Source organism: Crinia signifera, chromosome 4, assembly GCF_055691185.1.
Source record: "Crinia signifera chromosome 4, ASM5569118v1, whole genome shotgun sequence".
NCBI classification, from domain to species: Eukaryota; Metazoa; Chordata; class Amphibia; order Anura; family Myobatrachidae; genus Crinia; species Crinia signifera.
Window position 1 is genome coordinate 335,625,523 of NC_139220.1, and position 26,021 is coordinate 335,651,543.

Consider the following 26,021-nt stretch of genomic DNA (forward strand, 5'->3'; position numbering starts at 1 on the left):
ACCCTGACACAGCAGGTCACAACCATTCAGAATAAATTAATGGATATGGAGGGCCGTTTGAGGAGAAACAATGTTCGCTTCGTCGGCCTGCCGGAAAAGGAGGAGGGCACGGCGCCAGAGGCTTTTTTGGAGGCCTGGCTGATCGAGACATTTGGCAGAGAATCCTTCACTCCTCAATTCGCTGTCGAGAGAGCCCACAGAATTCCTAGCCGTCCACTCCCTCCGGGGGCCCCACCCAGAACTTTTATTGCCAAACTCCTACATTATAAGGACCGGGATACGATCCTGCGACTGAACCGCACCAAAGGCCCTATGGCCAGAAACGGCGTCACCGTCTCCACTTTTCCTGATTTCGCCATAGAGGTGCAGAAAGAGAGGGCCTCTTTCTTCCCTGTGAAACGCAGGTTGCGAGACTTGGGCCTTCCCTATTCCATGCTCTTCCCGGCCCGGTTGCGGGTGGTGGCGGAGGGAGAGACCAAATTCTTCAGCAGCCCGCGTGAGGCGGCGGCCTGGCTTGATAGATATGCGCCTGGAGCTCGTCAGTTGGCTCCGGCCTGATCCTCCATGATCGCGAGTCGAAGGACTTGATTCACATTTATATGGACATCTTACTCCACTCTCTTCTACATTCTCCAAGAGATCCCAAGACGCCTGAGTGGTATTGATGCTGTCTGATTAACGGGAATATTACTAGAGATGTATTACAATAGATCTGATCCACTGTGCCTTAGCGGGAGGGGGGGGGAGGGGGGGTGGCGGGGGGGAATGTTACTAAATGTTGTGAACTCTTTGCATAGGTGTCGCGTTAGACAAACTAAGGCCAATATATAGCCAGGGGGCCCCGATGCTTGCATTGGTAGTTATTAACTGACTGCTCCCATAGTTCGCAGACATTGCTGACCTTTCTTGGTCTCCATAGTTATTAGGTTAGGGTTACAAGTATGCCTAGGTTGGGGGAGGTATACAGGGAGGGGGTGTATTTTGTTGGGACTGTTATCTCTATGTTTTCTTATCTTTCTTCTTTCTTTTTTTCTATTAGTCATGCAAGATATACTGATTTGATATGCACACAATTGGAGGGTATGATGTGTTTTGTAATAAGGATGGCGGTATACTCAGGTCTACAAGGCGGCAGCACTTATATGACAGTCTTCTTTGGCCCCCGCCCTATAACTCAATATGACGCAACTTAACATTTTAACCTGGAATGTCCGGGGGATAAACGATAGAATTAAGCGCTCCCTAGTTCTTAAAATGGTTAGGCAATACGGTTCGGACATCACATGCCTTCTTGAGACCCACTTAGAGGGAAATAGACTAATGTCCCTACGCAGGCCATGGGTGGGATGGGCATACCATAGCTCCCATACGACTCACTCTAGAGGGGTTTCTGTGTTAATTAACAAATCAGTACAATTTGTGCTGCTAGACGTTAAGACAGACCCACTGGGTAGATATGTCTTTCTCCAATGTAAACTATACTCCCAGCCCTTTTTTATCCTGGCGCTCTATGTCCCCCCTCCTTTCAACTACGATGTCTTAAAACAAGTGGCTGCTTATGTGGCCCAATCTCCTGACACACCAGTAATATGCCTTGGGGACTTTAATAAATTAATGAATCTGCGGCTGGACAGATGGTGGCCCCCTGGTTCCGTCCCTACGGACGACCGCCCCACAGGTTTTGCAAAATATGTGGAGTCAATTGGCTTGAGGGATGCCTGGCGACAAAAACACCCTGTGGTCGCTCAATACTCCTGCTTCTCTAAAACTCATAACTCCTTCTCGCGCATTGATCTGGCCCTGGTCTCCCCCCCGGTGCTGCCCAGACTCCGAAACATCTGCTACAAGGCGAGGGGTGTTTCGGACCACTCTCCTTTGATGCTGACGGTGGGGATGGAATGCCAGAGGGGACAGTCATTCTGGAAACTACATCCCTCTTGGTTACTACAAATTGGAGAGTCCTCGGACCTCCAGACTTTGTGGGATGGGTACTTTGATACCAATACAGGTACAGCCCCTGCCCCGGTAGTGTGGGAAGCATTCAAGGCATATCTGAGGGGCACCCTCATATCTAAAATTGCCTCTATTAAACGAACAAACAAAGCTAAGGGTATCGAATTGGAAGACGAATGTAGACTCACAGAGACCACACACTTGGAGGAGGGCTCGGAGGAGTCTAGGGCAAGATGGGAGTCAGCACAAACTACCTGGGTCTCCCATTTGGAGGAACGTAACGCCCGTAGCCTGTTATTTAAATCCCACAAGCTTTACATGAACGCGGACAAGACAGGCAGCCTTATGGCTCACCTGGTACACTTGGACCGCCCTGCCAACACTGTGGCCCAAATCTTTGGCACCGACGGGACACTGAGGACATCCCCCCGGGAAATAGCGGACGTGTTTCACAATTTTTACCAGGAGCTATACAGCTCACGCCTAAGATGTTCGCGGGGGGAACTCACCGACTATATAGACCACATAGACCTACCCACACTGCCTGAGGAGGCTAAATCCTCCCTTGAGGCACCGCTTACAATCATTGAAATAGAGGCTGCGATCCGATCCTTCCCTGGTGGGAAGGCTCCGGGCGTAGACGGGGTCCCGGTGGAACTATACAGGTCACATTTGGACCTATTCGCCCCTAGGCTGTTGAAGTTATTTAACGATCTCCTAGACCTGAATGCCATACCGGACTCTATGTCCGAGGCTGTTATAGTCGTCATACCCAAGCCCGGTAAGGACCCCGAATATCCCGACTCATACAGACCTATCTCCCTGATTACTACTGACATCAAAATATTGGCGAAGGTCCTGGCCATTCGATTAAATAGTGTGATACTGACCATTATTCATCCGGACCAAACTGGCTTCATGCCGGGTATGTCCACTAGTATAAATTTAAGACGACTGTATACACATATCCAGGCCACTCATGAGGAGGAAATGCACTCAGCCATTGTCTCGTTCGATGCCAATAAGGCCTTCGATTCAGTCGAGTGGCCTTATCTATGGCAGGTAATGAGACGCATGGGCTTTGGCCCACAATACTTAAAATGGGTCCAGTTGTTGTATCTTCACCCGATGGCCAGGGTCTCTGTTAATAGCCATGTCTCGCCCCCCTTCGCGCTGGGAAGGGGCACCAGACAGGGATGCCCCCTTTCTCCTGGTCTTTTTGCTTTAGCTATCGAACCACTTGCCTGCATCCTTAGGACACACCGAGACATAGTCGGGCTCCAACTGGGTCAGAGGACGGACACGGTGGCACTCTATGCCGATGACTTACTTCTCTTTTTAAAAGATTATAGATTGTCAGTACCGATTGCCCTGCAGTTGATGGAGGAGTTTGGCGGTTTCTCAGGCCTTACAGTGAACTGGTCTAAATCCTCTATGATGCCCTTAAGAGGCCCACCACCGCTGTCCCTGGGCACCCCTCTTCCACTCAGATGGGTCCCCCAGTTCAAATATTTGGGGATTAACATCACCAACAACAGTCATGATTTTATACCTAGGAACCTACACCCACTGCTGTCCGTCGTTAAGGATAAACTGTCGGTGTGGACCAAGTTGCCCCTAAATGTCATTGGCAGGGTCAACTTGGTTAAAATGATATTGCAACCCAAAATAACATATGTCTTGAATCAATCCCCGGTTTACATACCCGCCTCCTTTTTCAGACACCTAAACAGCTTACTATCCTCACTGATATGGGCTAATAAGCGCCCCAGAATCAGCATCAGCACTCTCACTAGATCACGGACTGATGGGGGTTTGGCTCTACCACAATTCAGACTGTACTATTATGCTGGCCAGTTCTCGCACCTTAGGCACTGGACGCAAGACACTGACCAAAGCTCGCTCCCTACCACTTTTTTGCACCAAATATGTCCCGACATCACGCCCACGCAGCTATTGTTGGGTGGGAGGATACCTAGGGGGGCCCCTCCACTAGTGGTCCAGGCCATCAAGATATGGCAGGAGGCCCAATCCTTGATGGGGTACACGGCTATAGATCCTGGAGCTCCCCTCTGGCATTCCACCAAATTGTCCGAACTCGCTTGCTTGTCGGGCAGGAGTCTGTGGTCATCTGGGGGGGTGGTAACGATTGGACAACTATATGAGGCATCTATGCTAAAAACCTTTCAACAGCTAAGGGAGGAGTATGGGCTATCTCGGGTATTCTTCTTTAGATACCTGCAGTTGCGCCACGCCCTCAACACCCAGTTTAATAGCAGTCCTCCTGTGCTACTATCCTCCCCGGCAAAAATATTCCTGGCCAACCTCGGACAGGTTAAAACCATCTCTCTAGCCTATTCATTCCTGCTATCCTTTCTACATAAAGACTCGCTGCCCGCCTTAAAGGCCAAGTGGGAGGTAGATGTGGGTGCTTTTGAAGAGGAGGAGTGGGAGGAGGCTCTGGCATCACCTCGGTATGCCACGGTCTCAGCAAGATTCCAACAAGTCCAACTATTTATCATACACAGAACATACCTAACACCGTGCACTATGGTTAAATTTGGTGGACGGGCCTCCCCGGCCTGCCCAAAGTGTGGCTTTACACAGGGGAACCTGTGGCATCTCCTCTGGGAGTGTCCCCTGGTTAACTCTTTCTGGGGGGCGGTTAAATCAGCTATTATATCAACTGGCATATCTGGGCAAGCTCTGACGCCCAAAATGTGTATCTTGGGAAGCAAAGAAAGTACATCACTGAATAATGCAGAGGGACAATATGTGACCAATTTGTGCTCTTTAGCTAAAGTTGTCATAGCCAGACATTGGATGGCTACCTCGGGACCCATGATGGCGGAGTGGAAGGCTCTGGTTAACACCACGGTACAGCATGAAAAATATGTATACATGTCTCGGGGTACCTTGCCCAAATTTGATAAGATATGGGGCAGATGGCTGGAGTCTCCGCATTCAGCACATCCCCGATGATACAAAACTGGGCTGTGGTGTTGACTGTAGACGCGGACAACTATACCGCTCACATGCATATAAGAACTGATCGACCCAAGATTGTGTATTGACATATTACCCTAAATGGGATTGAACCCTCTAAGTATATACGTTAATTATTGACTAACGCTCTCTCTCTTTCTCTTATCTCTTTTTCTTTCTACTGTTCTTCTTTAATATAAATAAATAAAATTGAGCTTTAGATACTCAGTCAGAGCAGGACGGCGATACCATCCCTCTCTATCAATCGACTCTTTATTACATTTTCCAATACATGGCAGGGTGATGACACTGTGGCCCTTATTTTGATTCGTGCGGTACGGCCCGCGTGCGGCCGTACCGCCGATGTTTTTCTTCTGCACATGCGCAGAGGTCAATCTGCGCATGTGCAGCCCCCTTCGCCGCAGACGGATTTCGTCCGCCGCAAAGGGGGCGTATAGGGGCGTGAGGGGCTTCATCCCCTCATTTCCCTATGTGTACGCCCCGCGTTTCATGGGCGTTCCCATGCAAACGCGGGGCGTACGCATGGTAATGAGGGCATGACGCCACTCATGGGGGCGGAAAGCTGACGTCGGCGGATGTCAGCTTTCAGCCCCCATACAAGCTACCACACGGACGATTGTCCGTGTGGTCTCAGCTTGCGGGAGCTGTCGCGGCGTGCGGCCCTGCCTTCGATGGTCGTCGACCATCGAATGCAGGGGGCAGCTCCCACCATGGTGGAGGCGTACGCCTCCACCATTTTCGTGCGGATCGCCAGCCGTCCGTGTACGGACGGCCGTGGCGATCCGTAGTGTGGGCGGGGATACGTCTGGTGCGGTCGGAGCCGCATATGCGGCTCGACCGCACCAACCAGAATAAGGGCCTGTATGTGAACACTATGTACATTTCAATGTTCAACGCTTGATTGTGATTGTCTGTTTCTCATGCACAATGCTTGATTTGCCGTTCTGATCTGTATTAATAACCTGTGAAATAAAAATACTTTATTTTAAAAAAAAAACATATACAATCCTGAGTTCCTGGCATTCCGTTACTCCTAATATTGTGGCATCCAGTTACTAGTATACAGGATTGCATTCCTGTTTATCTGCGATCTGTTTGTATTCCTAGATTGCTGATCCCCTGCCACACACGTGCCATCCTGAGTTCTTTGCACCCTACGTCCAGTCAGCAATCCTGAATTACTGTCACTCCGCTACCTACAGGTAATCCTGAGTTATCCAATCTGCTTTTCCTGTGCAATCATGAGTAAATGGCGCTCTGCTACCCTTCTGCAGTCCAAGTTCTGTGTAGTCCAAGCCTGCACAAGATGGCGAGATCCACCAAGGAGCGGAAAATTGCAAAACAAATGATAATGATTTATAAATCGCTGTGAGAGCTGTGGTATGTAATAGGCGTAGGATACCAATGGGAATGTCGCCTGTGACGCCTGCTGAGTGGGCCGATGCAAAAGGCTGCGGCGAGCTACTCAATCGCAGCGGGGAGGGAGGGATGGGGACTGTAGCGTTCCCATGAGTAGACGGGCAGGCCATTGCCTGCCAGGGGGCGAGCAGCTGACGTCACATGATGTGCGGGGCGGCATTTACTGATATATTACCGAATATACATAAGTCTAGCCAGCAGGTCTGAAATAGGCCATAAATACTGGTGCATTTACACACATTGTGCATACTTTATTCTTCTAAAAGGCATATAGAACACACTTTATTTTATTTTTAGCTTTTAAGTGTAACAACTATATTATAGCACATGAATGGCACTACATATGGTAAATGCAGTAACAAACATGTGGTAACATCACTTATGCCAAATTTTGGAGTCAACTTGGCACAATTATCTACAAAAAGGGGAGAACGATTATAGCTTCCAGAATCCACTCATGGTGAGTTAGGTTAAACCCGTTGAGTGCCAAGTGAATTTGTCAGAATAGGTGTGAAACTTGCAGAGCAAACATTGTGATTCATTGTAATGACCGGTAATATTTACCTTATATAGGAAATAGAATCTTATTTTTTACACAACATTTTTATTTGAATTTATATAACAAATGTGAGCGACGCCGGCATTTTTAGGCGACATTTTTCACATGTCTCACAGATATGTTGGCACTCAAGGTGGTGAAGAACACCTACTTAAAACTTATACAAGATTTATTAAAGATTTTTTTTTTCGTTTTTAAAATATATATCTATTTTTTCCAATCACTGTGATTGACATATCAGACCACTAGTCATGTGAACACCGCAACACCGTGGCTTCTCCCTACAGCTGTCAGTGTACACAAGGAAGGTAAGAGCTGTTTATCTCTCCATCGGGCGTTTTTTGCTAGTGGAAATGCTCCACAAGGAAAACTCCCCCCTCCAGCCCGGGTAGTTACCTGGGTTGTACCCAGGCCCAGGGGCAGTGGAAACAGGTAACCTGCATTGATGCGAGCATGGTCACTTTCACTGCAATGTAATAGCCGCCGCTGGTAGATTGCTCTCATCTCCCAGCTCCGTCCCAGACCCGCCTCCCGATGACGTCTCCCGCCAGGCATTATGTCCGGTCGGGAGACTAGTGGCGAAGGGTTTGCAAGTCGGGTCGCACCCTGGTACAAAATCCTGGGTGTGACCCGGCTTGTCTTGCGGAAAAGGGGTATTAAAGTGATTGGCTGAACAGCAAGTCCTGGGGAGGAAACAGGAAGCAGGGGGTCCCGTGAGGCCCCTTTGAGAGTGGCAGCTGCCACACAGTGGGAGGTTTTGAATGGTGGCATCAAAAGAGACCATGTCAGGAAAAGCCCAGCCTGGTGTGGTCACATCTTACACAAGGTGTGGGTGTTCTAACTACAGATGGGATATATGTGAGCATAAACAGAAGGCCAGCATAATATCTAGACCAGGCATATCCAAACTACGGCCCTCCAGCTGTTGTGAAACTACACATCCCAGCATGCCTTGCCATAGTTCTAACATTCTCTATTAGCAAAATTGTGGCAAGGCATGATGGGACTTGTAGTTTGACAACAGCTGGAGGGCCATAGTTTGGACATGCCTGACTTAGACCATCTCTCACTGTTTGCCTCATGATGCAGTGTACAATCTAATGTGTTTCTGCTGTATAGTGGCAGTTTCCCTCCTAGGAAACTATGTAACACCAAGATAAGCAGGAAATAACAGTGCAAAACCTTTGGGCAGAGTCAGACAGTGACCCATAACTCACTCATAAGACCTATCAATCACCGCCCAGTACTTTCGGTTGACATTTCTGTTACCGTATTCCCCAATCGCAACAACACCTGAGAACCAGAGGTTCTTCAAACGGCAACATGCACAGTAGCAAAAAAGTCACCTAACTACGGCATGGGAACATGGGGACGGGTGCGGTTCTGAATCGTCCCCGTTCCTCTATTTAATGTGCTGTCTGCTTACCATTTATATTAATATATGTAAATTACATCAGGAATAACTGGTTTTATTAACCTACATACTTACTGTACTTATATCTGCACGGAATTCCATGTTAGTTAAACAATGACACAAATTCATATAAATTATGAAACAGGTGGAACATGGATATCTGAATGTATATAGTGTGTCACTTAGTAAGTATAGTATGACTGCTGTCTGGATCTCCACCAGTGGCGGATCCAGAGGTGGGGCTACAGTGTAACTACCGGCTGTTGCTCAGTCATGGTTTCAGGTAAAACATGTCCTTATGCTTCAGCTATTCCGCAGATATTATTAATCCTTCATATGGCGCTCCAAGGGGTCCCCAGCGCCTTACATAATACACACGGAAGAACATGTGACACAAGCTATAGAACCATTGCCTCACATGCAGTCATAATACCCTTAAAAGCAAAAGCAGCGCTACTGTAGTAGATTCCCAATGGTTGTGGGCAATGTGGAGAAGATGATGGTGTAAGTGAGTTAAGGACGAGCACAGGAGGAGAGGGCCCTGCTCGTGAGAGCTTACTCTCTAGAAAGAAATGCAAACATATTTAATAGACTTACCGCACTGAAGACCCCAGTTCTGTGAACACTGCAAATAAGAAAATGACATGTTATTTTACCAGAGGTCATTTAAAAGACAAAAAGGTGCAAAGATGCAGAGAACATCAAAAGTTGGATGAGGGATGCACAGACGTCACAGCAGTGACAGGGATGAGGTGCGGAGGTGGGAGAGGGATGGACAGACATCACAGCAGTGACAGGGATGAGGTGCGGAGGTGGGAGAGGGATGGACAGACATCACAGCAGTAACAGGGATGAGGTGCGGAGGTGGGAGAGGGATGGACAGACATCACAGCAATGACAGGGATGAGGTGTGGAGGACAGTGGAGGTGACAGGAATGAGGTGCGGAGGACAGCGGAGGTGGGAGAGGGATGGACAGACATCACAGCAGTGACAGGGATGAGGTGCAGAGGACAGCGGAGGTGGGAGAGGGATGCACAGACATCACAGCAGTGACAGGGATGAGGTGCGGAGGACAGCGGAGGTGGGAGAGGGATGCACAGACATCACAGCAGTGACAGGGATGAGGTGCGGAGGTGGGAGAGGGATGGACAGACATCACAGCAGTGACAGGGATGAGGTACGGAGGACAGCGGAGGTGGGAGAGGGATGGACAGACACCACAGCAGTGACAGGGACGAGGTATGGAGGACAGCGGAGGTGGGAGAGGCATGGACAGACATCACAGCAGTGACAGGGACGAGGTGTGGAGGACAGCGGAGATGGGAGAGGGATGGACAGACATCACAGCAGTGACAGGGATGAGGTGTGGAGGACAGCGGAGGTGGGAGAGGGATGGACAGATATCACAGCAGTGACAGGGATGAGGTGTGGAGGACAGCGGAGGTAGGAGAGGGATGGACAGACATCACAGCAGTGACAGGGATGAGGTGTGGAGGACAGCGGAGGTAGGAGAGGGATGGACAGACATCACAGCAGTGACAGGGATGAGGTGTGGAGGACAGCGGAGGTGGGAGAGGGATGGACAGACATCACAGCAGTGACAGGGATGAGGTACGGAGGACAGCGGAGGTGGGAGAGGGATGGACAGACATCACAGCAGTGACAGGGATGAGGTGTGGAGGACAGCGGAGGTGGGAGAGGGATGGACAGACATCACAGCAGTGACAGGGATGAGGTATGGAGGACAGTGGAGGTGGGAGAGGGATGGCCAGACATCACAGCAGTGACAGGGATGAGGTGCGGAGGACAGTGGAGGTGACAGGAATGAGGTGCGGAGGACAGCGGAGGTGGGAGAGGGATGGACAGACATCACAGCAGTGACAGGGATGAGGTGCGGAGGACAGCGGAGGTGGGAGAGGGATGGACAGACATCACAGCAGTGACAGGGATGAGGTGCGGAGGTGGGAGAGGGATGGACAGACATCACAGCAGTGACAGGGATGAGGTACGGAGGACAGCGGAGGTGGGAGAGGGATGGACAGACATCACAGCAGTGACAGGGATGAGGTGTGGAGGACAGCGGAGGTGGGAGAGGGATGGACAGACATCACAGCAGTGACAGGGATGAGGTACGGAGGACAGCGGAGGTGGGAGAGGGATGGACAGACATCACAGCAGTGACAGGGATGAGGTACGGAGGACAGCGGAGGTGGGAGAGGGATGGACAGACATCACAGCAGTGACAGGGATGAGGTACGGAGGACAGCGGAGGTGGGAAAGGGATGGACAGACATCACAGCAGTGACAGGGATGAGGTGCGGAGGACAGCGGAGGTGGGAGAGGGATGGACAGACATCACAGCAGTGACAGGGATGAGGTACGGAGGACAGCGGAGGTGGGAGAGGGATGGACAGGCATCACAGCAGTGACAGGGATGTGGTACGGAGGACAGCGGAGGTGGGAGAGGGATGGACAGACATCACAGCAGTGACAGGGATGAGGTACGGAGGACAGCGGAGGTGGGAGAGGGATGGACAGACACCACAGCAGTGACAGGGATTAGGTACGGAGGACAGCGGAGGTGGGAGAGGGATGGACAGACATCACAGCAGTGACAGGGATGAGGTGTGGAGGACAGCGGAGGTGGGAGAGGGATGGACAGACATCACAGCAGTGACAGGGATGAGGTATGGAGGACAGTGGAGGTGGGAGAGGGATGGCCAGACATCACAGCAGTGACAGGGATGAGGTGCGGAGGACAGTGGAGGTCACAGGAATGAGGTGCGGAGGACAGCGGAGGTGGGAGAGGGATGGACAGACATCACAGCAGTGACAGGGATGAGGTACGGAGGACAGCGGAGGTGGGAGAGGGATGGACAGACACCACAGCAGTGACAGGGATTAGGTACGGAGGACAGCGGAGGTGGGAGAGGGATGGACAGACATCACAGCAGTGACAGGGATGAGGTATGGAGGACAGTGGAGGTGGGAGAGGGATGGCCAGACATCACAGCAGTGACAGGGATGAGGTGCGGAGGACAGTGGAGGTCACAGGAATGAGGTGCGGAGGACAGCGGAGGTGGGAGAGGGATGGACAGACATCACAGCAGTGACAGGGATGAGGTGCGGAGGACAGCGGAGGTGGGAGAGGGATGGACAGACATCACAGCAGTGACAGGGATGAGGTGTGGAGGACAGCGGAGGTGGGAGAGGGATGGACAGACATCACAGCAGTGACAGGGATGAGGTGCGGAGGTGGGAGAGGGATGGACAGACATCACGGTAAGGGGAGATAAGGTTACTTCGGTTGTCTGATTAGTCGCTCCCAGAAATCAAGCCCATATCGCTCTTCAAGAGGAGGAAATGGCGCATTGGAGATAATTGGCAATGGCTGAAACCGTGTCACCTCCTGAGAGCGTCTGCAGGAAGGAATATAAGGAATGTAGTCATCATGTGTTACATATGGTCAGTTACAGACAAAAAGTGGACGCAGTGGCCTCTTCACGCTGATGCAGCTCCCAACCAGCTTTGGCGCTAATCCGGCACTAAGCAATAACGTCGTCTTTCAATTAACTTGCAGGGGAGGAGAGGTGCCCCCTTGGGGGCAGGAGCCCGGTGACAGCTGACTCCATTGCCTCCCAGAGTTACGCCTCTGATTGTAGGACACATATTTGCATAGACCCAAGCCAGTGTTTGCCATATCTCATAAAAATGATGTTAAACTTTGGGTCCTGTGCAAATGGTTAAAAAAAAAAAACTCCTCCCTACCAATCCCATAGGACAGGTGAGAACCACAAGTCATTGTTGTTCGCCCTCGCTCCTATCCCTGAGTGTACTCTGTATGTCTGTATATGCTTAGGCCAGTTAATGAGATGTAGAACACAAACAATAAGTAGTAAAAATCTGGTTTTCTTGAACGATGTAAAACATATCATATGAAGGCCGAATAACTTTGGATTGTTTATGTCAGAAAGCATTATACATGGTAGATTAAGGTTCCTCATACATAAAAATGCTTCACAGTATTAATATAAGCATGTAACCCGTACATTCACAGGAGCGCCGAGACCCGAATCAGGCCCAATGCAGTGTTGTTACATCTCCAATGGGCCTAGTGCAGCTCTGCAAGAAGCCCAGGCCTTATCTTTCCCAACGCTATAGTGTACAACACAGAACACAACTAACACACTAGTCCTGCACCTGGATATAACCTCTCCACTGCCTCAGCCCTGGACGATGGGCCTGATTCATAACTGTTGCTGCATAATCTCTCGCACAACCGTGATCATCTCTGAATATTCATAAAACACACTTTAAACACATAGGAGGGTGGATCGATAGGTACCTGTGTTAAGAATGAAGATGAAAACTTTTTTTTACACATTTTTTTATTTATTTTTCAACATAATCGCCTTTCACACCAATACACTTTTCCCAACGTCCCTGCCTTTTCATTAAACCCTCTAAAAAAAAAAGATTTGTCAAACACACGTAGACTTCTGTCTCGCCGATGACCTTCTCGTTTCAGCTGAATTTTTTTCCCGCGAGCCACGTTTTCAGGTTGGGGTCAGAAAAAAGTTGCACGGAACAAGTTAGAAACATAGGGCCTTATTCTAGTTCACTCTTTCTGACAAAATCCTTCTTAGATGGACAAAACCATGTGCACTGCAGGGGGGCAGATGTAACATGTGCAGAGAGAGTTAGATTTGGGTGAGTTATTTTGTTTCTGTGCAGGGTAAATACTGGCTGCTTTATTTCTACACTGCAATATAGATCTCACTTTGAAGTAAAACCCCACCCAAATCTAATTCTCTCTGCACAAGTTACATCTGCCCCACCTGCAGTGCACATGGTTTTGTCCATCTAAGAAGGATTTTGTAAGAAAGAGTGAACTAGAATAAGGCCCATAGAATGTGACGGCAGATAAGAACCACTTGACCCATCTAGTCTTCCCCTTTTTTAAACATGTTGCTTCAAACCATATTTGATCCTTATTTCTTTGTAAGGATATCAATATGCCTATCCCAAGCATGTTGTACTACTGTATTTGCCTCTACCACCTCTGATGGTAGGCTATTCCACTAATCTACTACTCATTCTGTGAAGTAATTATTCCTCACATTTCCCCTGAATCTTCCTCCCTCTAGTCTCAGTGCATGTCCTCGTGTTCTGCTGCTCCTCTTCCTGTAACTGTCTCCCACCTGTACCTTGTTAAAACCCTTGATATATGTGAAAGTTTCTATCATGTCCCCCCTTTCCCTTCTCTGCTCTAAAGTATACATATTAAGATCTTTTAGTCTTTCCTGGTACGTTTTGTGATGTAGGCCATGCACCATTTTAGTTGCTCTTCTTTGTACAGTCTCTAATGTATTTATATCCTTCTGGAGATATGGCCTCCAGAACTGAACACAGTACTCTAGGTGAGGTCGTACCAATGACCTAAAGTTGGGCGAGTACGGTGGATGCGGCAACAATTCATAGCGCAATTCATGCAATTTGGCTGCAACTATTCCAGATGAGGGAGCTGGTGCATTGTTGTGGTGGGAAAAAAAAATAACCTGTGAATCAATCTGAAATTTGGTATGGCATGGTTTGAAAGATGGTAGTACACGTTAGTAATACCAACTTTCCTCAGCAACATCACCTGTCTTCTAACACAGGTACTTATTGATCCACCCTATTTATAATTCACATAGTGCCGGCACTTAATACAATGCCACAAGCCACAAGTCCCCGAACTCAGTCCCTTACCTGTACACCAGCAACGACTCTGACATTAAGGCACCACTTACATAATACTGATGCATCTTTCAACTCCAGTTGTGAATTTTAGGAATAAATTTACGGGTGAATCAGTATCTTTGGGGACTGCGCATGTGCAGCCCACCCCTGTGCAAACACCTTCAGCAAATATTACATTTAGGAACGCGGATGGGATGATGCCTGCCGCTGGTGGGTGTTTGAAGTCACATGACGTCAGCACACGCCCCCTCTTCAGTACACTCAAGATTGAAATAAAAGTCTGTTTTGACTATTTCCAAAGGTTGGGGACCATCGAATGAGTTCTCTCCGCCTCGTCCGCATGCGAGGGGATCTGTTCGCGTACATCCCTAAGCATGGGATTGAGGGGATTAGGCAGTGGGTGCAGGCATTCAACGTGTAGCAGTTCGCTTAGTACCACCGCTGCTTAGCAAACGGTACTGAATAAGGCCCGTAGTGTATAGCATGATCAGAATGGAGAAGTGTTTGTTAACAACTTAGTACACTTAGGGGTGTATTCAATGTGTGCTGATATTTCCAACAGCCGGAAATATCGCCACATACCTCTTCACTGAGGCCGTTTCTGGATGCATCAGCGTCCACGCAAATTCACCCCTTTTTAAAACTGAAATCTACACGGTCAAAACCGATGCTAATTTGTTGATTCTGGGGGCATTGTCGACAAGCCACTGGTTTCCCGACAGCCAGAACATTTCTGACAGTCAGATCGATCAAATACGCCAAATGTAAGTTCGAACCACTCTCGTCAAAAAAAAAAATCTATTGATCTAAAATAATTCAGAGCCTTTTAAAATTCCAATTTTCTGTTGCAAAAAAAAAAGGGATTATGCTTAAAGGTTTGAGAAGAGTGGACTTACATTTAAACCTCTTGTGCCACTTATTCCAAATTGGGATGTTTCTACAGCTGCAATCTCATTTCCTGAGGGCGACCGAGTACTGGTGAGCGTGGGATGGGCTGAAAGCCACAACTAGCTGGTTCTGGAAACCACTGCCCATGTTCTGATCACTAGTCTCCAGTGTCCAACTGTCCCAAATTATTTTTAAAAATGTAAAAGTTTTTATTATCTACAATCGAATGTATATATGTCATAAACTTACATTGCAAATGGAGTCAAGTTTTCAAAATCATCATCCATCTTCACAATTCTAAATTTCCAAATATTTCTACGGGGAAAAAACAAAACAAAAACATTGACTATCACAATGACACAATGGTCTCCCATTGGTTGCCTTTATACTAACGTTCCCTTTAACTCTTCATAATAATGTTCCCTTTAACTCTTCATACTAACGTTCTTATTAACTCTTCTTTATACCTGCTACATTTTAAGGAGTCACAGTAAACAACAACTAACACAAGTACTGACTCCCCATTACCCAAATTTTCTTGCAAATCTTGTCTTTAAAAAGACACCATTTAGCAGATTTAATAGGCAGCCCCAGTTCACTCTTAGAGCCCATTTTTCCAGCCCAGCTGTCCAGACAACTGTGTACATGTCATAGTCCTCCTCTATTGCTAGCAGGTGTTAGAGGCACAGCAGGTGAGAAGAGTGGGCACTTGTTGGGAGCCATTAACGAAGGACCAAGTTACAAAACATGTTTGCTTTAAAAGCACTGGAACATTTGATGACTTCCAGGTTCCTGACTCCTGTCTTCTTCTGGTTCTGGACTTTTGACCACTGAGGCTATTGTACTAGTGTATGGATTGTTTCTATCCAGTCATATAATGTTATCTTTCTAATAAAATCTTGTCGGTTTTCTCCTTTGATGGTCACGCATCCTGGACACTGGTGAGCAGAGGACAGGTACGATTTAATGAAGCTTCCAGTTGAAGACCAGTGTAAATGCCCTCAATGAGATTCTCTTAGCACAAGGGGAAACAAGTACACTACCGTTCAAAATTTTGGGGTCACCCTGACAATTTTGTGTTTTACATGACTTTTATCAAATGAGTTGCAAAATGAATAGAACATATAGTCAAGACATGGGCAAGGTTAGAAATAATAATTTTTATTTAAAATAATGTTGTCCTTCAAACTTTACTTTCATCAAAGAATGCTCCTTTTGCAGCAATTACAGAAATGCAGACCTCTGGTATTCTAGCTTTACAAGTCAGGGTGCAGAGACGCAAGCTAGGCCGACTCTACCGAAGCTTGATGATATACGCATTATCTAGAAGCATATGACCGCATTTCCATAGGACATGATGTATGTTTCCAGGTGGACAATGATGTTTGTGTCTTAGAGTTTTCATACATCTAAACACCAGGTTACATTTCTTAACATGCCTGCTCGTGTACAACTGCAGTTTTGTGGCTTTATTTTTACAGAAAGCATTTGGGCCACATATTTTTGCTGCCAACTCGAAACCCAAAATATACAGTTTCAAAATAGCTATTATTGCCGTCACGTGGTGATAGTTTTTGTCACAGGGCCTGGATACGGATTGATTCAGTGGTGCACAGTTGCATGCACATGTGATTTTATGTGCAGCAGACTAATATGCCAACAACGCCAACTTGTGCATTGATACCCACACTGCCGGCATCGCACATCTGCCGCTTACATACTAAAGCAGGAAGGGTCTCACAATCACACCTCTGGGAAAACTTATGGTGTCTCTGAATGAGCAGCTCCCCTAAGACACCGGGGGCTCTCTAATCGTATTTGAGTTTTCAGTGGCTGAGTCTGGCTTGCCTAGAACACTGCCCGTTACCTCCACCAAATGCTGAGTACCTGAAACTCGTGTCGCCTGTATAAACCAAAAGGGCTATTTTTAATGTTGCGCACTTAGAGGATCACCCCCTTTGCAGCCTCTTCATATATAAAGGAGAAAAAACACCAACTGCTTAACATAGAACAACCAGATAGACAATATGAAAGAATAGGCGCTAGGGTGATACACAATGTTCCAAATAACAGAAATATGTTTATTTTTAGACACGGTTTGACATATGAGGCTTAACAAAACGTAAAAAAAAAATATGATGATAAAATACATTACAACTCATGGGACATTTCAACACTTTTTGAAAGCTTGGTACTTGTGTACTTTCACGGCTCCCATCGCATGCCAAATGTAGTGGCATGCGATGGCATGCGATTTTTGCAGGTTTTTTTTTTTTTTTGCATTTTTTGAAAAATCGCATGCGATTTTTAACAGAAATGCATTGAAATTAGTATCAAACATGTTCAATGGCCCCCAAATGTCATTTTTGAGGCTGTACCACCCCCACTATCAACGCGAACCTGAAGCGTGGCGAGCCCGCGAGGGGCGGCGGTACGCGTCCTACGACCTTTTCATACCCCCACTATCCACGTCGGCGTGGACTTGAGAATAGAAAGTGTGGCGAGCGCAGCGAGCCACCGAGCCCGAAGCGTGGCGAGCGCAGCGAGCCACGCAAGGGGACGCGGACACCTGTGAAGCCCGCGAGGGGACGCGTATACCTGTGAAGGTATCCGTGTCCCTTCACGGGGCTCGCTGCGCTCGCCACACTTTCTATTCTCAACTCCATGCCGACGTGGATAGTGGGGGTATGAAAAGGTCGTAGGACGCGTACCGCTGCACTCGCCACGCTTCGGGTTCGCGTTGATAGTGGGGGTGGTACAGCCTCAAAAATGACATTTGGGGGCCATTGAACATGTTTGATACTAATTTCAATGCATTTGGATGCATTTCTGTTAAAAATTGCATGCGATGCGATTTTTTCCTATACGATGGACCCGTGGGAGCTGTGATTGTACACAAGTACCGAAAGCTTTTGCACATAAATATACAGGAGACCTCACCCAATATTGGTGCTGCGGTGGATTTATGCCAGAAGGTAAAGTGTGGAAGCCGAGCTGTTATACCCGGCACCACCGCTGAGAGTTTGGTTCCCCAAGAAAGTGCTGGTGCAGATAAAGTGTCCGTGCTTTCAGTGCATCTGTCCGCAATCTTCCTCCAATAAACAATGCGTTTCGGAGATCTGTCTCTCCTTCATCAGGCTTGGATGAAAGATTAGTGTCCAGGGTTCCCATATTTATACCCCTATCTAATCACTGGCCGCTCCTCCGCAAAATGGCGCAATTCCCACCATATCGCGGACCAGAAGTTGTATGCTAATCTTTCATCCAAGCCAATCTTTTCAGAAATCTAGTAGGGTAAAATACGCATATGCATGATGTAACTTCAGGCTCTTCCAGATGTGGTGAGCAATGTTCTGTAATCAGCAGAAGCAAGAGATGTTCTGATTTGCAGCATTTAGACGTCAAAACGTTTATCTATAAATCGGTGACGTGCAGGTAGTATAGGGACTTGTTGAAGCTGTAGTTGTATGTAATGCTCCTAAAAGATTAGCTTAATTCCTTTTCCACTTATCATCTTAATTCCGTATAGTGTCCGTAAACGTGGAAGTTTCTGCAACCTGTACAAGACATTTACAACCAGAGGTTAACAGATTATAAGATTAATGTCATTAACAGGAAATAATGCTCATTCTCCTTCTTGTCCATCTACTGCTGTAGGTTCTTATACAGAGATATTTTCCCTACTGCTTTCCAGGTGATCTTTATATAATTTGCACTCAGCGTTTGATTGGCCAATTGTTTCCTCTCAGATGTCCCGTTAGGACATTGTCTAAGGCACCTGTATTTTCTACTGGTATTTGGTCTAGTGACAAGTCGTCACCACAGCTGCCTGCTTAGTTATGTTGTAGCCCTACACTACGTTGGGCCTGTTGATATGAAGATGCCCCACAGCGACTACTATGCTCCTGAGCTGCCCTAATCTCCCCATGTGCGGAGAGTACTACATTGTATGGGTGTGGTACAGGGTTCCGACAGTTGGGATCCCAACAGTCATTAGCCCGACGTCGGGATCCCGACTGGCCGGACTCAGACAGCGGGGAGAGCGCAACAACGCCCCTTGCGGGCTCACTGCGCTCACCACGCTGCGGGCACGGTGGCTCACTACCTATTCTTATCTCCCTCTATGGGGGTTATGGCCGTCGGCAACCCGCCTGTCGTTGTTTTAACAGTCGGGATCCCGACGTCGGGTAAATGACTGTCGGGACCCCGTTCGGCACCCAAATTTTATGGGGGCTGGGTTACTGCTCACAGCCCCGTTTGGCTATTACAGCTCCTATTTGATTCACTGGAAAAAGCAGGGAACATTTGCACCATAAGTGGTGCAACAAATATCTGCATATGGATCTCTGCATACGATCAATTCAGCATAGCTTGCAATGGCACCTACACTTATCACGTGTAAATATCCATTAAGTCAGAAGTACAGATGCGTATAACTCTAAATCATCCGTACTTGCATGCACTTGTAGCCTGATTCTGGTTCACTTGCAAAAGTAAATTCGGTACTTGTGTAGTTTCACGGCGCCTGCTCTAGCTTTGAATCCTGGCAGCTTGCCAAACTGCCTTACTTCTCTAAGCTACGTTAGTTACCTGAGCGTGGGGTAGTGTTTTTAGCTGCAGTTATTGTGTTCCCGCGACCACCTTAGTCAGCGTAGCCTCCCTGTAGTCGGAGAGAGCGTAGTAGCGTCCCTGTCGGAGGCAGTGTACACTGTCTCCGCGGACAGCGTAACGTAGTCAATCAGAGCGGTACGCAGTCAGCTGTAGGATTGTGTGAGAGAATGACGTACATGATGGCGAACCTGACTATCTTCTCTCTGCCCCAGACGGAGGAGGAGGCGGTGGCATTCCTGCAGGGCCACCAATTTCTGCCACACACCCAGACCTGCCCCAATGGTCACCCCATGAGGCTGAGTGTGAGGGAGCGGATGTGGCGCTGCCATATCCACAGCTGCTGTAAAAAAGGTCAGTGTCAGGTCAGCGCAGTGGTTCAGTGGGTGTCATCTGACATTTGTCACCCTGAGCCGCTTCGTGTACTTCTGGGCTGAAGAGCTGACCAGCATCTGGTTCTGCGAGCGTCACCTGGGCATTCCGCAGAAGACGACCGTCATGTACAATAATTTGATGCGGGAGGCCTGCATTGGTGGCCCAGGCACCATCGCGGAGGTGGACGAGAGCCTCTACGTCCAGCGAAAGAGCCACGTCGGCCGCATGCTGCCCCAGCAGTGGGTTGTGGGTTTTCGGGGGCATCTCGAGGGAGACAGACCAGTGCTTTATCACGGCAGTGCAGAGGCGTGATGCCAGCACGCTAATGGCTGCCATTGAGACACACGTGGAACCGGGTACCACTATCTACAGTGACTGCTGGAGGGCGTATAACACGCAGCAGTTGGAGCAGGCTGGGTACCAGCACGCCAGGGTGAACCACCGGTACCACTTCGTGGATCCGGCCACCGGGGTTCACACCCAAAATATCGAAAGAATATGGGGATCGTGCAAATGGCGCAATAAGCGCGAAAGGGGGACCGCGCGTCATCACCTGGACTCGTAGAGCGTAGGTGCAGAGGACCCCTTTAAGCGCATCCTGCATGCGCTGACCCTGCTCCCCCAAGTAGACAAAGTCATACCTTTTCATACCCCCTCTAATCATGTCAGCGTGGAGTTGATTTTATAAAGTGTGGCGAGCGCAGCGTCCCCGAAGCGTGGCGAGCGCAGTGAGCCCCGCGGAATACATGTGAAGTAATCCGCATCCCCTCGCCATGCTTCGGGCTCGGTGGCTCACCACACTATAAAATCAACTCCACACCGACGTGGATAGTGGGGGTATGAAAAGGTCAGGAGGACGCGTACCGCGTGTGCTCGCCACGCTTCGGGATGGTCGACTAGTGTCATTGTGAACAGGTTTAATAGTGTTTTGCACACTGCACCCCTATACCCAACTACATTTAGACGTTTTAGCATCTAAAGTTAGATGGACCCTTCTTAGCGTTTTGCAGAGAGTCTAATTTAGACACTTTAGCGTCTAAATTTAGGTGCACCCTTCTTAGCAGTTTGCAGGGATTCTCGATTTAGACGCTTTAGCATCTAAATCTAGATGGACCCTTCTTAGCGATTTTCAGGGACTCTAAATTTAGACTTTTTAGCATCTAAATTTAGTGTCTACATTTTAGACACCCCTAACGTAGCTTAGAGAAGGCAGCCCGGTGTAGCTACTTTAGACGCCCCCTGTGCCGGGCTGTATATTTCTCTGTGGAACTACAGGTGCCACAATGACCTGTCAGCGCTGGGGTTGCGCGGAGTCACTACGCTGACAACGTAGTTCAAGCTGGCGCTGTGAAACTACACAAGGCAGCTGGCGAACTGCCAGAATTCAAAGCTAGAAAGAGCGGGCGCGTGCTGGTGTAAGGCAGTTTGGCAAGCTGCCAGGATTCAAAGCTAGAGCGGGCGCGTGCTGGTGCCGTGAAACTACACAAGTACCGTAAATTCTCTCTCTAATGGACAAAACCATGTGCACTGCAAGTGCAGAGCTAGATTTGCGTGAGTTATTTTGTTTCTGTGCAAAGTAAATACTGGCTGCTTTATTTTTACACTGCAATATAGATTTTAGTTTCAAATACAAACCCCACCCAAATCTAACTCTCTCTGCACGTTACATCTGCCCCACCTGCAGTGCACAAGGTTTTGTCCATAAGAGAATTTGCTTTTGCATGTGATCCAGAATCAGGCCCTTGTTCACGGAGCATGCGTGCTAAAAAGCAAAATGGACTTGAATGTGATTAAATTTGCTCCTTTATAACCACACAGCGAACAGAACAATTTTACAGATGTCTATTGTCTCCTTTTTTTCTCCAAACACAAAACGCCTACTTGACACTTGCAATTTTGAAATCTTCAGACTTGCGAATTTGCCTACATAGCAATTACCGGTCACCCTTCCCTGGGTTTGTCAAGAAGTTGCAAGTGTGCTCCTTTTTCCTCTTGCAAGCCGAAACATCCACTATGGCAGTGGTTTGCAATAACTGCACCCTAGAAATTCTGAATTTTGTTTCAAGGCACCCTCAGGCCACAAGCTTTTATTGAGAACAATTATGAAATTAAGTAAATTGTGCTAATAGGTCATATTTTAGTTTATGTGGTAAGAGACACATTTTATTGTTTGGCAGCCACCAGCACTGGTTTACATTGTGTATAGCATGGTAGACACAGCATATTTCTAAATGAAAGTATTGTGGAAGATCCAGACCAGATTTTAGATCAGCAGCAGGAAAATTGATCCAGTCCAGGTTTCCGAATTGATTTGGGCTGATTAAGCAGCACCTGTGTTCTCCTGATATAAGAGTTACCCGGGCAGAAGGAAAAGGCTCTTGATGGTGGATTAGCTGCCCAGGTTGTGAGCTACCGTAGGGACCACTGAAGCTTCCTGAAGTGTTTGTACTTTGCTGTGACACCTGTATGCTGCAACCATTCTTACCGAGCTGATTTACAAGGTATTTTGTCCACCGGCTATAAAAATAAAGACCAAGACTTCAACTGCTCCATTGTATGTGATTCCTTGTCACAATAGTTCATTTGAATTGTTCCTGGACCACCAACCCGTGTCACCCCTGCAAAAGTTCCATGACACTTTAGTGTTCCAAGGCACTCCGTTTGGGAACAACTGCAGAGAGTTCTGTTACTGTAATCTATGTTGTATTTCATAGCATAATAGAACTAGAAGATGTAAGTTTTCATTATATAAACTAGAGATGTGCAGGTTCGTATTTAATCGGATTCCAGAATCGGGATCTTATTGGCTAACCAAAACATGTGACGGTTGATCGCCAATAACGGGATCTAGGTAAATCTGAACCTGCACATCTCTAATACAAACACACTCTATGGCTATAAAATTAGGACTAGTTCATCTGTTTAGGTCAAGTAAAGAAAAATATACCCAAAAAAAGGTCCTAAAACAATCTGTGATGAAGATTTTATTGATTGTTGTTTATATAGCGAACACATATTCCACAGCGCTTCACAGAGAATATGTGAACATTCACATCCGTCACCATTTTAGAAATCGTGCTCAACTATATCCACTATGGCACAGAAGTATCGGAAGAAGTGATCTCATCGTAATGGGTATTTTGTCCAAATTCTGCCCAGAGCAACCGATCCTTACAATCTAAACTGTATGACACAAGAATTCCTCTTTCACATCTTGGACCCTGATAATTGCCAGGTTTCTGATGTGTCGACCTAGGTCGAGGTGCATTGTGAAAGCACCAAAGCTTTAAATTCGACCCAGGTTTTAAGAAGGGTTAAACCCAGGGCGTCCCTCTGTATAACGGGCAACCTGGGTTTAATGTGAAGATCGTTATCACAGATCCAAACCTGCATTGCAATCTAAAAGGGGTTATAATTCTTAGGAAGGTCTTCAGATCTTATCCATCTCTCCAGATGACTGTGGGTGATCAGCTATAGAAAAGTTGAGTTGAATGTAAGGTGAGTTAATTCTGAGAGCAAAAAAATATTGTTTTGGAGTCTTTTTATTAAACATTTTAAGCATGGACATACTTAAAACCAGTACTGTTAGGGAGCCTTGAGAACCACATTTGGGCAGATATTGATTCTTTGCGCATTCATATGTCTCGTAGTACGCATGCATGAGCTTAGCATAAGGCAGGATTTCACTCTGGTTGGGCGATGCAGCCCAACAATCAGGTCTAAATAACCCCATTCCATAGTCCTTCACAGCAGGATGCTTTGCAAGAAAAGAACCTGCCAGAATGAAGATTCCGGAAGTTTGCAGAGACAAAATAGCAGCCACCCCTGCAGACAAGGCATCCAGCGCAAGGAAGACGTGTAGAGAAGTCTCAGGTAGCCAAAGAACTTTGGTCAAATGAAAACCTGATTTAAGGTGCAATATGCCTCTAAAATAGATTTCTTGGAGAAAGTGATCTTCTGCGTTACAGCAGGGGTATGATCTGAATATGAACATAGATGAACTGCACTGCAGCTGAAATGTGTCCTATAGCCTCAAAACGCCATGCAGTGTGAGATGGCGAAAGGTCCCTTATGACTAGGACGCATCAGAAGACTGATGATTAAATTTATACGCAACACGTATATTGTGTGTGACTAAATCTATGGGGCTAATCCCCCGGCCTCCACACCCCATCTCCTCACACCCTGTCCCCAGCCTCCCCTCTCCCTGTTCTTCTTACACCCTGTCCTCTCCCCAGCCTCTCCTCACACCCTGCCCTCTCCCTGGTCTCCTCACACCCTGTCCTGTCCCCGGCCTCCCCTCACACCCTGTCCTGTCCCCGGCATCCCCTCTCCCTGTTCTTCTTACACCCTGTCCTCTCCTCACACCCTGTCCTCTCCCTGGTCTCCTCACACCCTGTCCTGTCCCCGGCATCCCCTCACCCTGTCCTCTCCCCAGCCTCTCCTCTCCTCACACCCTGTCCTCTCTCTGGTCTCCTAACACCCTGTCCTGTCCCCGGCATCCCTTCTCCATGTTCTTCTTACACCCTGTCCTCTCCCTGGTCTCCTCACACCCCAGCCTCCCCTCTCCTCATACCCTGTCCCTGGCATCCCCTCTCCTCACACCCTATCCTCGGCCTCCCCTCTCCTCACACCCTGTCCTCTACCTGGTCTTCTTACACCCAGTTCTGTCCCTGGCCTCCCCTCTTCTCACACCCTATCCCCGGCCTCCCCTCTCCTCACACCCTGTCTCCGGCCTCCCCTCTCCTCACACCCTGTCTCCGGCCTCCCCTCTCCTCACACCCTGTCTCCGGCCTCCCCTCTCCTCACACCCTATCCCCGGCCTCCCCTCACACCCTGTCCCCAGCCTCCCCTCTCCCTGTTCTTCTTACACCCTGTCCTCTCCCCAGCCTCTCCTCACACCCTGTCCTGTCCCCGGCATCCCCCTCCCTGTTCTTCTTATACCCTGTCCTCTCCTCACACCTTGTCCTCTCCCTGGTCTTCTTACACCCTGTCCTGTCCCCAACCTCCCCTCTCTTCACACCCTGTCCTCTCCCTGGTCTCCTCACACCCTGGCCTCCCCTTTCCTCATACCCTGTCCCTGGCATCCCCTCTACTCACACCCTATCCTCGGCCTCCCCTCTCCTCACACCCTGTCCTCTGCCTGGTCTTCTTACACCCTGTCCCCGGCCTCCCCTCACACCCTGTCTCCGGCCTCCCCTCTCCTCACACTCTGTCCCCAGCCTCCCGTCTCCCTGTTCTTCTTACACCCTGTCCTCTCCCCAGCCTCTCCCTGGTCTCCTCACACCCTGTCCTGTCCCCGGCATCCCCTCTCCCTGTTCTTCTTACACCCTGTCCTCTCCTCAGCCTCTCCTCACACCCCGGCCTCCGCTCTCCTCATACCCTGTCCCTGGCATCCCCTCTCCTCACACCCTATCCTCGGCCTCCCCTCTCCCTGTCCTCTGCCTGGTCTTCTTACACCCTGTTCTGTCCCCGGCCTCCCCTCTCCTCACACCATATCCCCGGCCTCCCCTCTCCTAACACCCTGTCTCCGGCCTCCCCTCTCCTTACACCCTGTCCTCTCCCTGGTCTCCTCACACCCTGTCCCCGGCCTCCCCTCTCCCTGGTCTCCTCACACCCTGTCCCCGGCCTCCCCTCTCCCTGGTCTCCTCACACCCTGTCCCCGGCCTCCCCTCTCCCTGGTCTCCTCACACCCTGTCCCCGGCCTCCCCTCTCCCTGGTCTCCTCACACCCTGTCCCCGGCCTCCCCTCTCCCTGGTCTCCTCACACCCTGTCCCCAGCCTCCACTCTCCTTACGGGTGTGGTATATTTTCCCAACAGTCGGGATTCCGACATTAGTCAGACGTCAGAATCCCGACTGCACAGCAGGGGGAGCGCAATGAAGCCCCTTGTGGGCTCGCCACGCTGCGGGCACGGTGACGAGCTGCGCTCGCCACCTATTTTATTCTCCCTCTATGGGGGTCGTGGACCCCCACGAGGGAGCAGTCGGGATTCCGACGTCGGAGTAATGACTGTCGGGGCGCCGTCCGGCACACCTCCTTACACCCTCGCCCTGG

At 48.7% G+C, this 26,021-nt stretch overlaps 1 protein-coding gene across 1 annotated transcript in view; it reads right to left on the reverse strand.

The window, feature by feature from the left end:
* Positions 1–26,021, reverse strand: part of INCA1 (inhibitor of CDK, cyclin A1 interacting protein 1) — a 46,774-nt gene that overhangs the window by 20,371 nt on the left and 382 nt on the right. Inside the window, exons 2-4 of the mRNA XM_083185796.1 lie at positions 15,232–15,297; positions 11,655–11,771; positions 8,949–8,976 (exon numbers count right to left, since the gene is read on the reverse strand). Coding sequence (XP_083041922.1) covers positions 8,949–8,976; positions 11,655–11,771; positions 15,232–15,269 — 183 coding nt within the window. The 5' untranslated portion in view covers positions 15,270–15,297. The remainder of the gene's footprint in view (positions 1–8,948; positions 8,977–11,654; positions 11,772–15,231; positions 15,298–26,021) is intronic.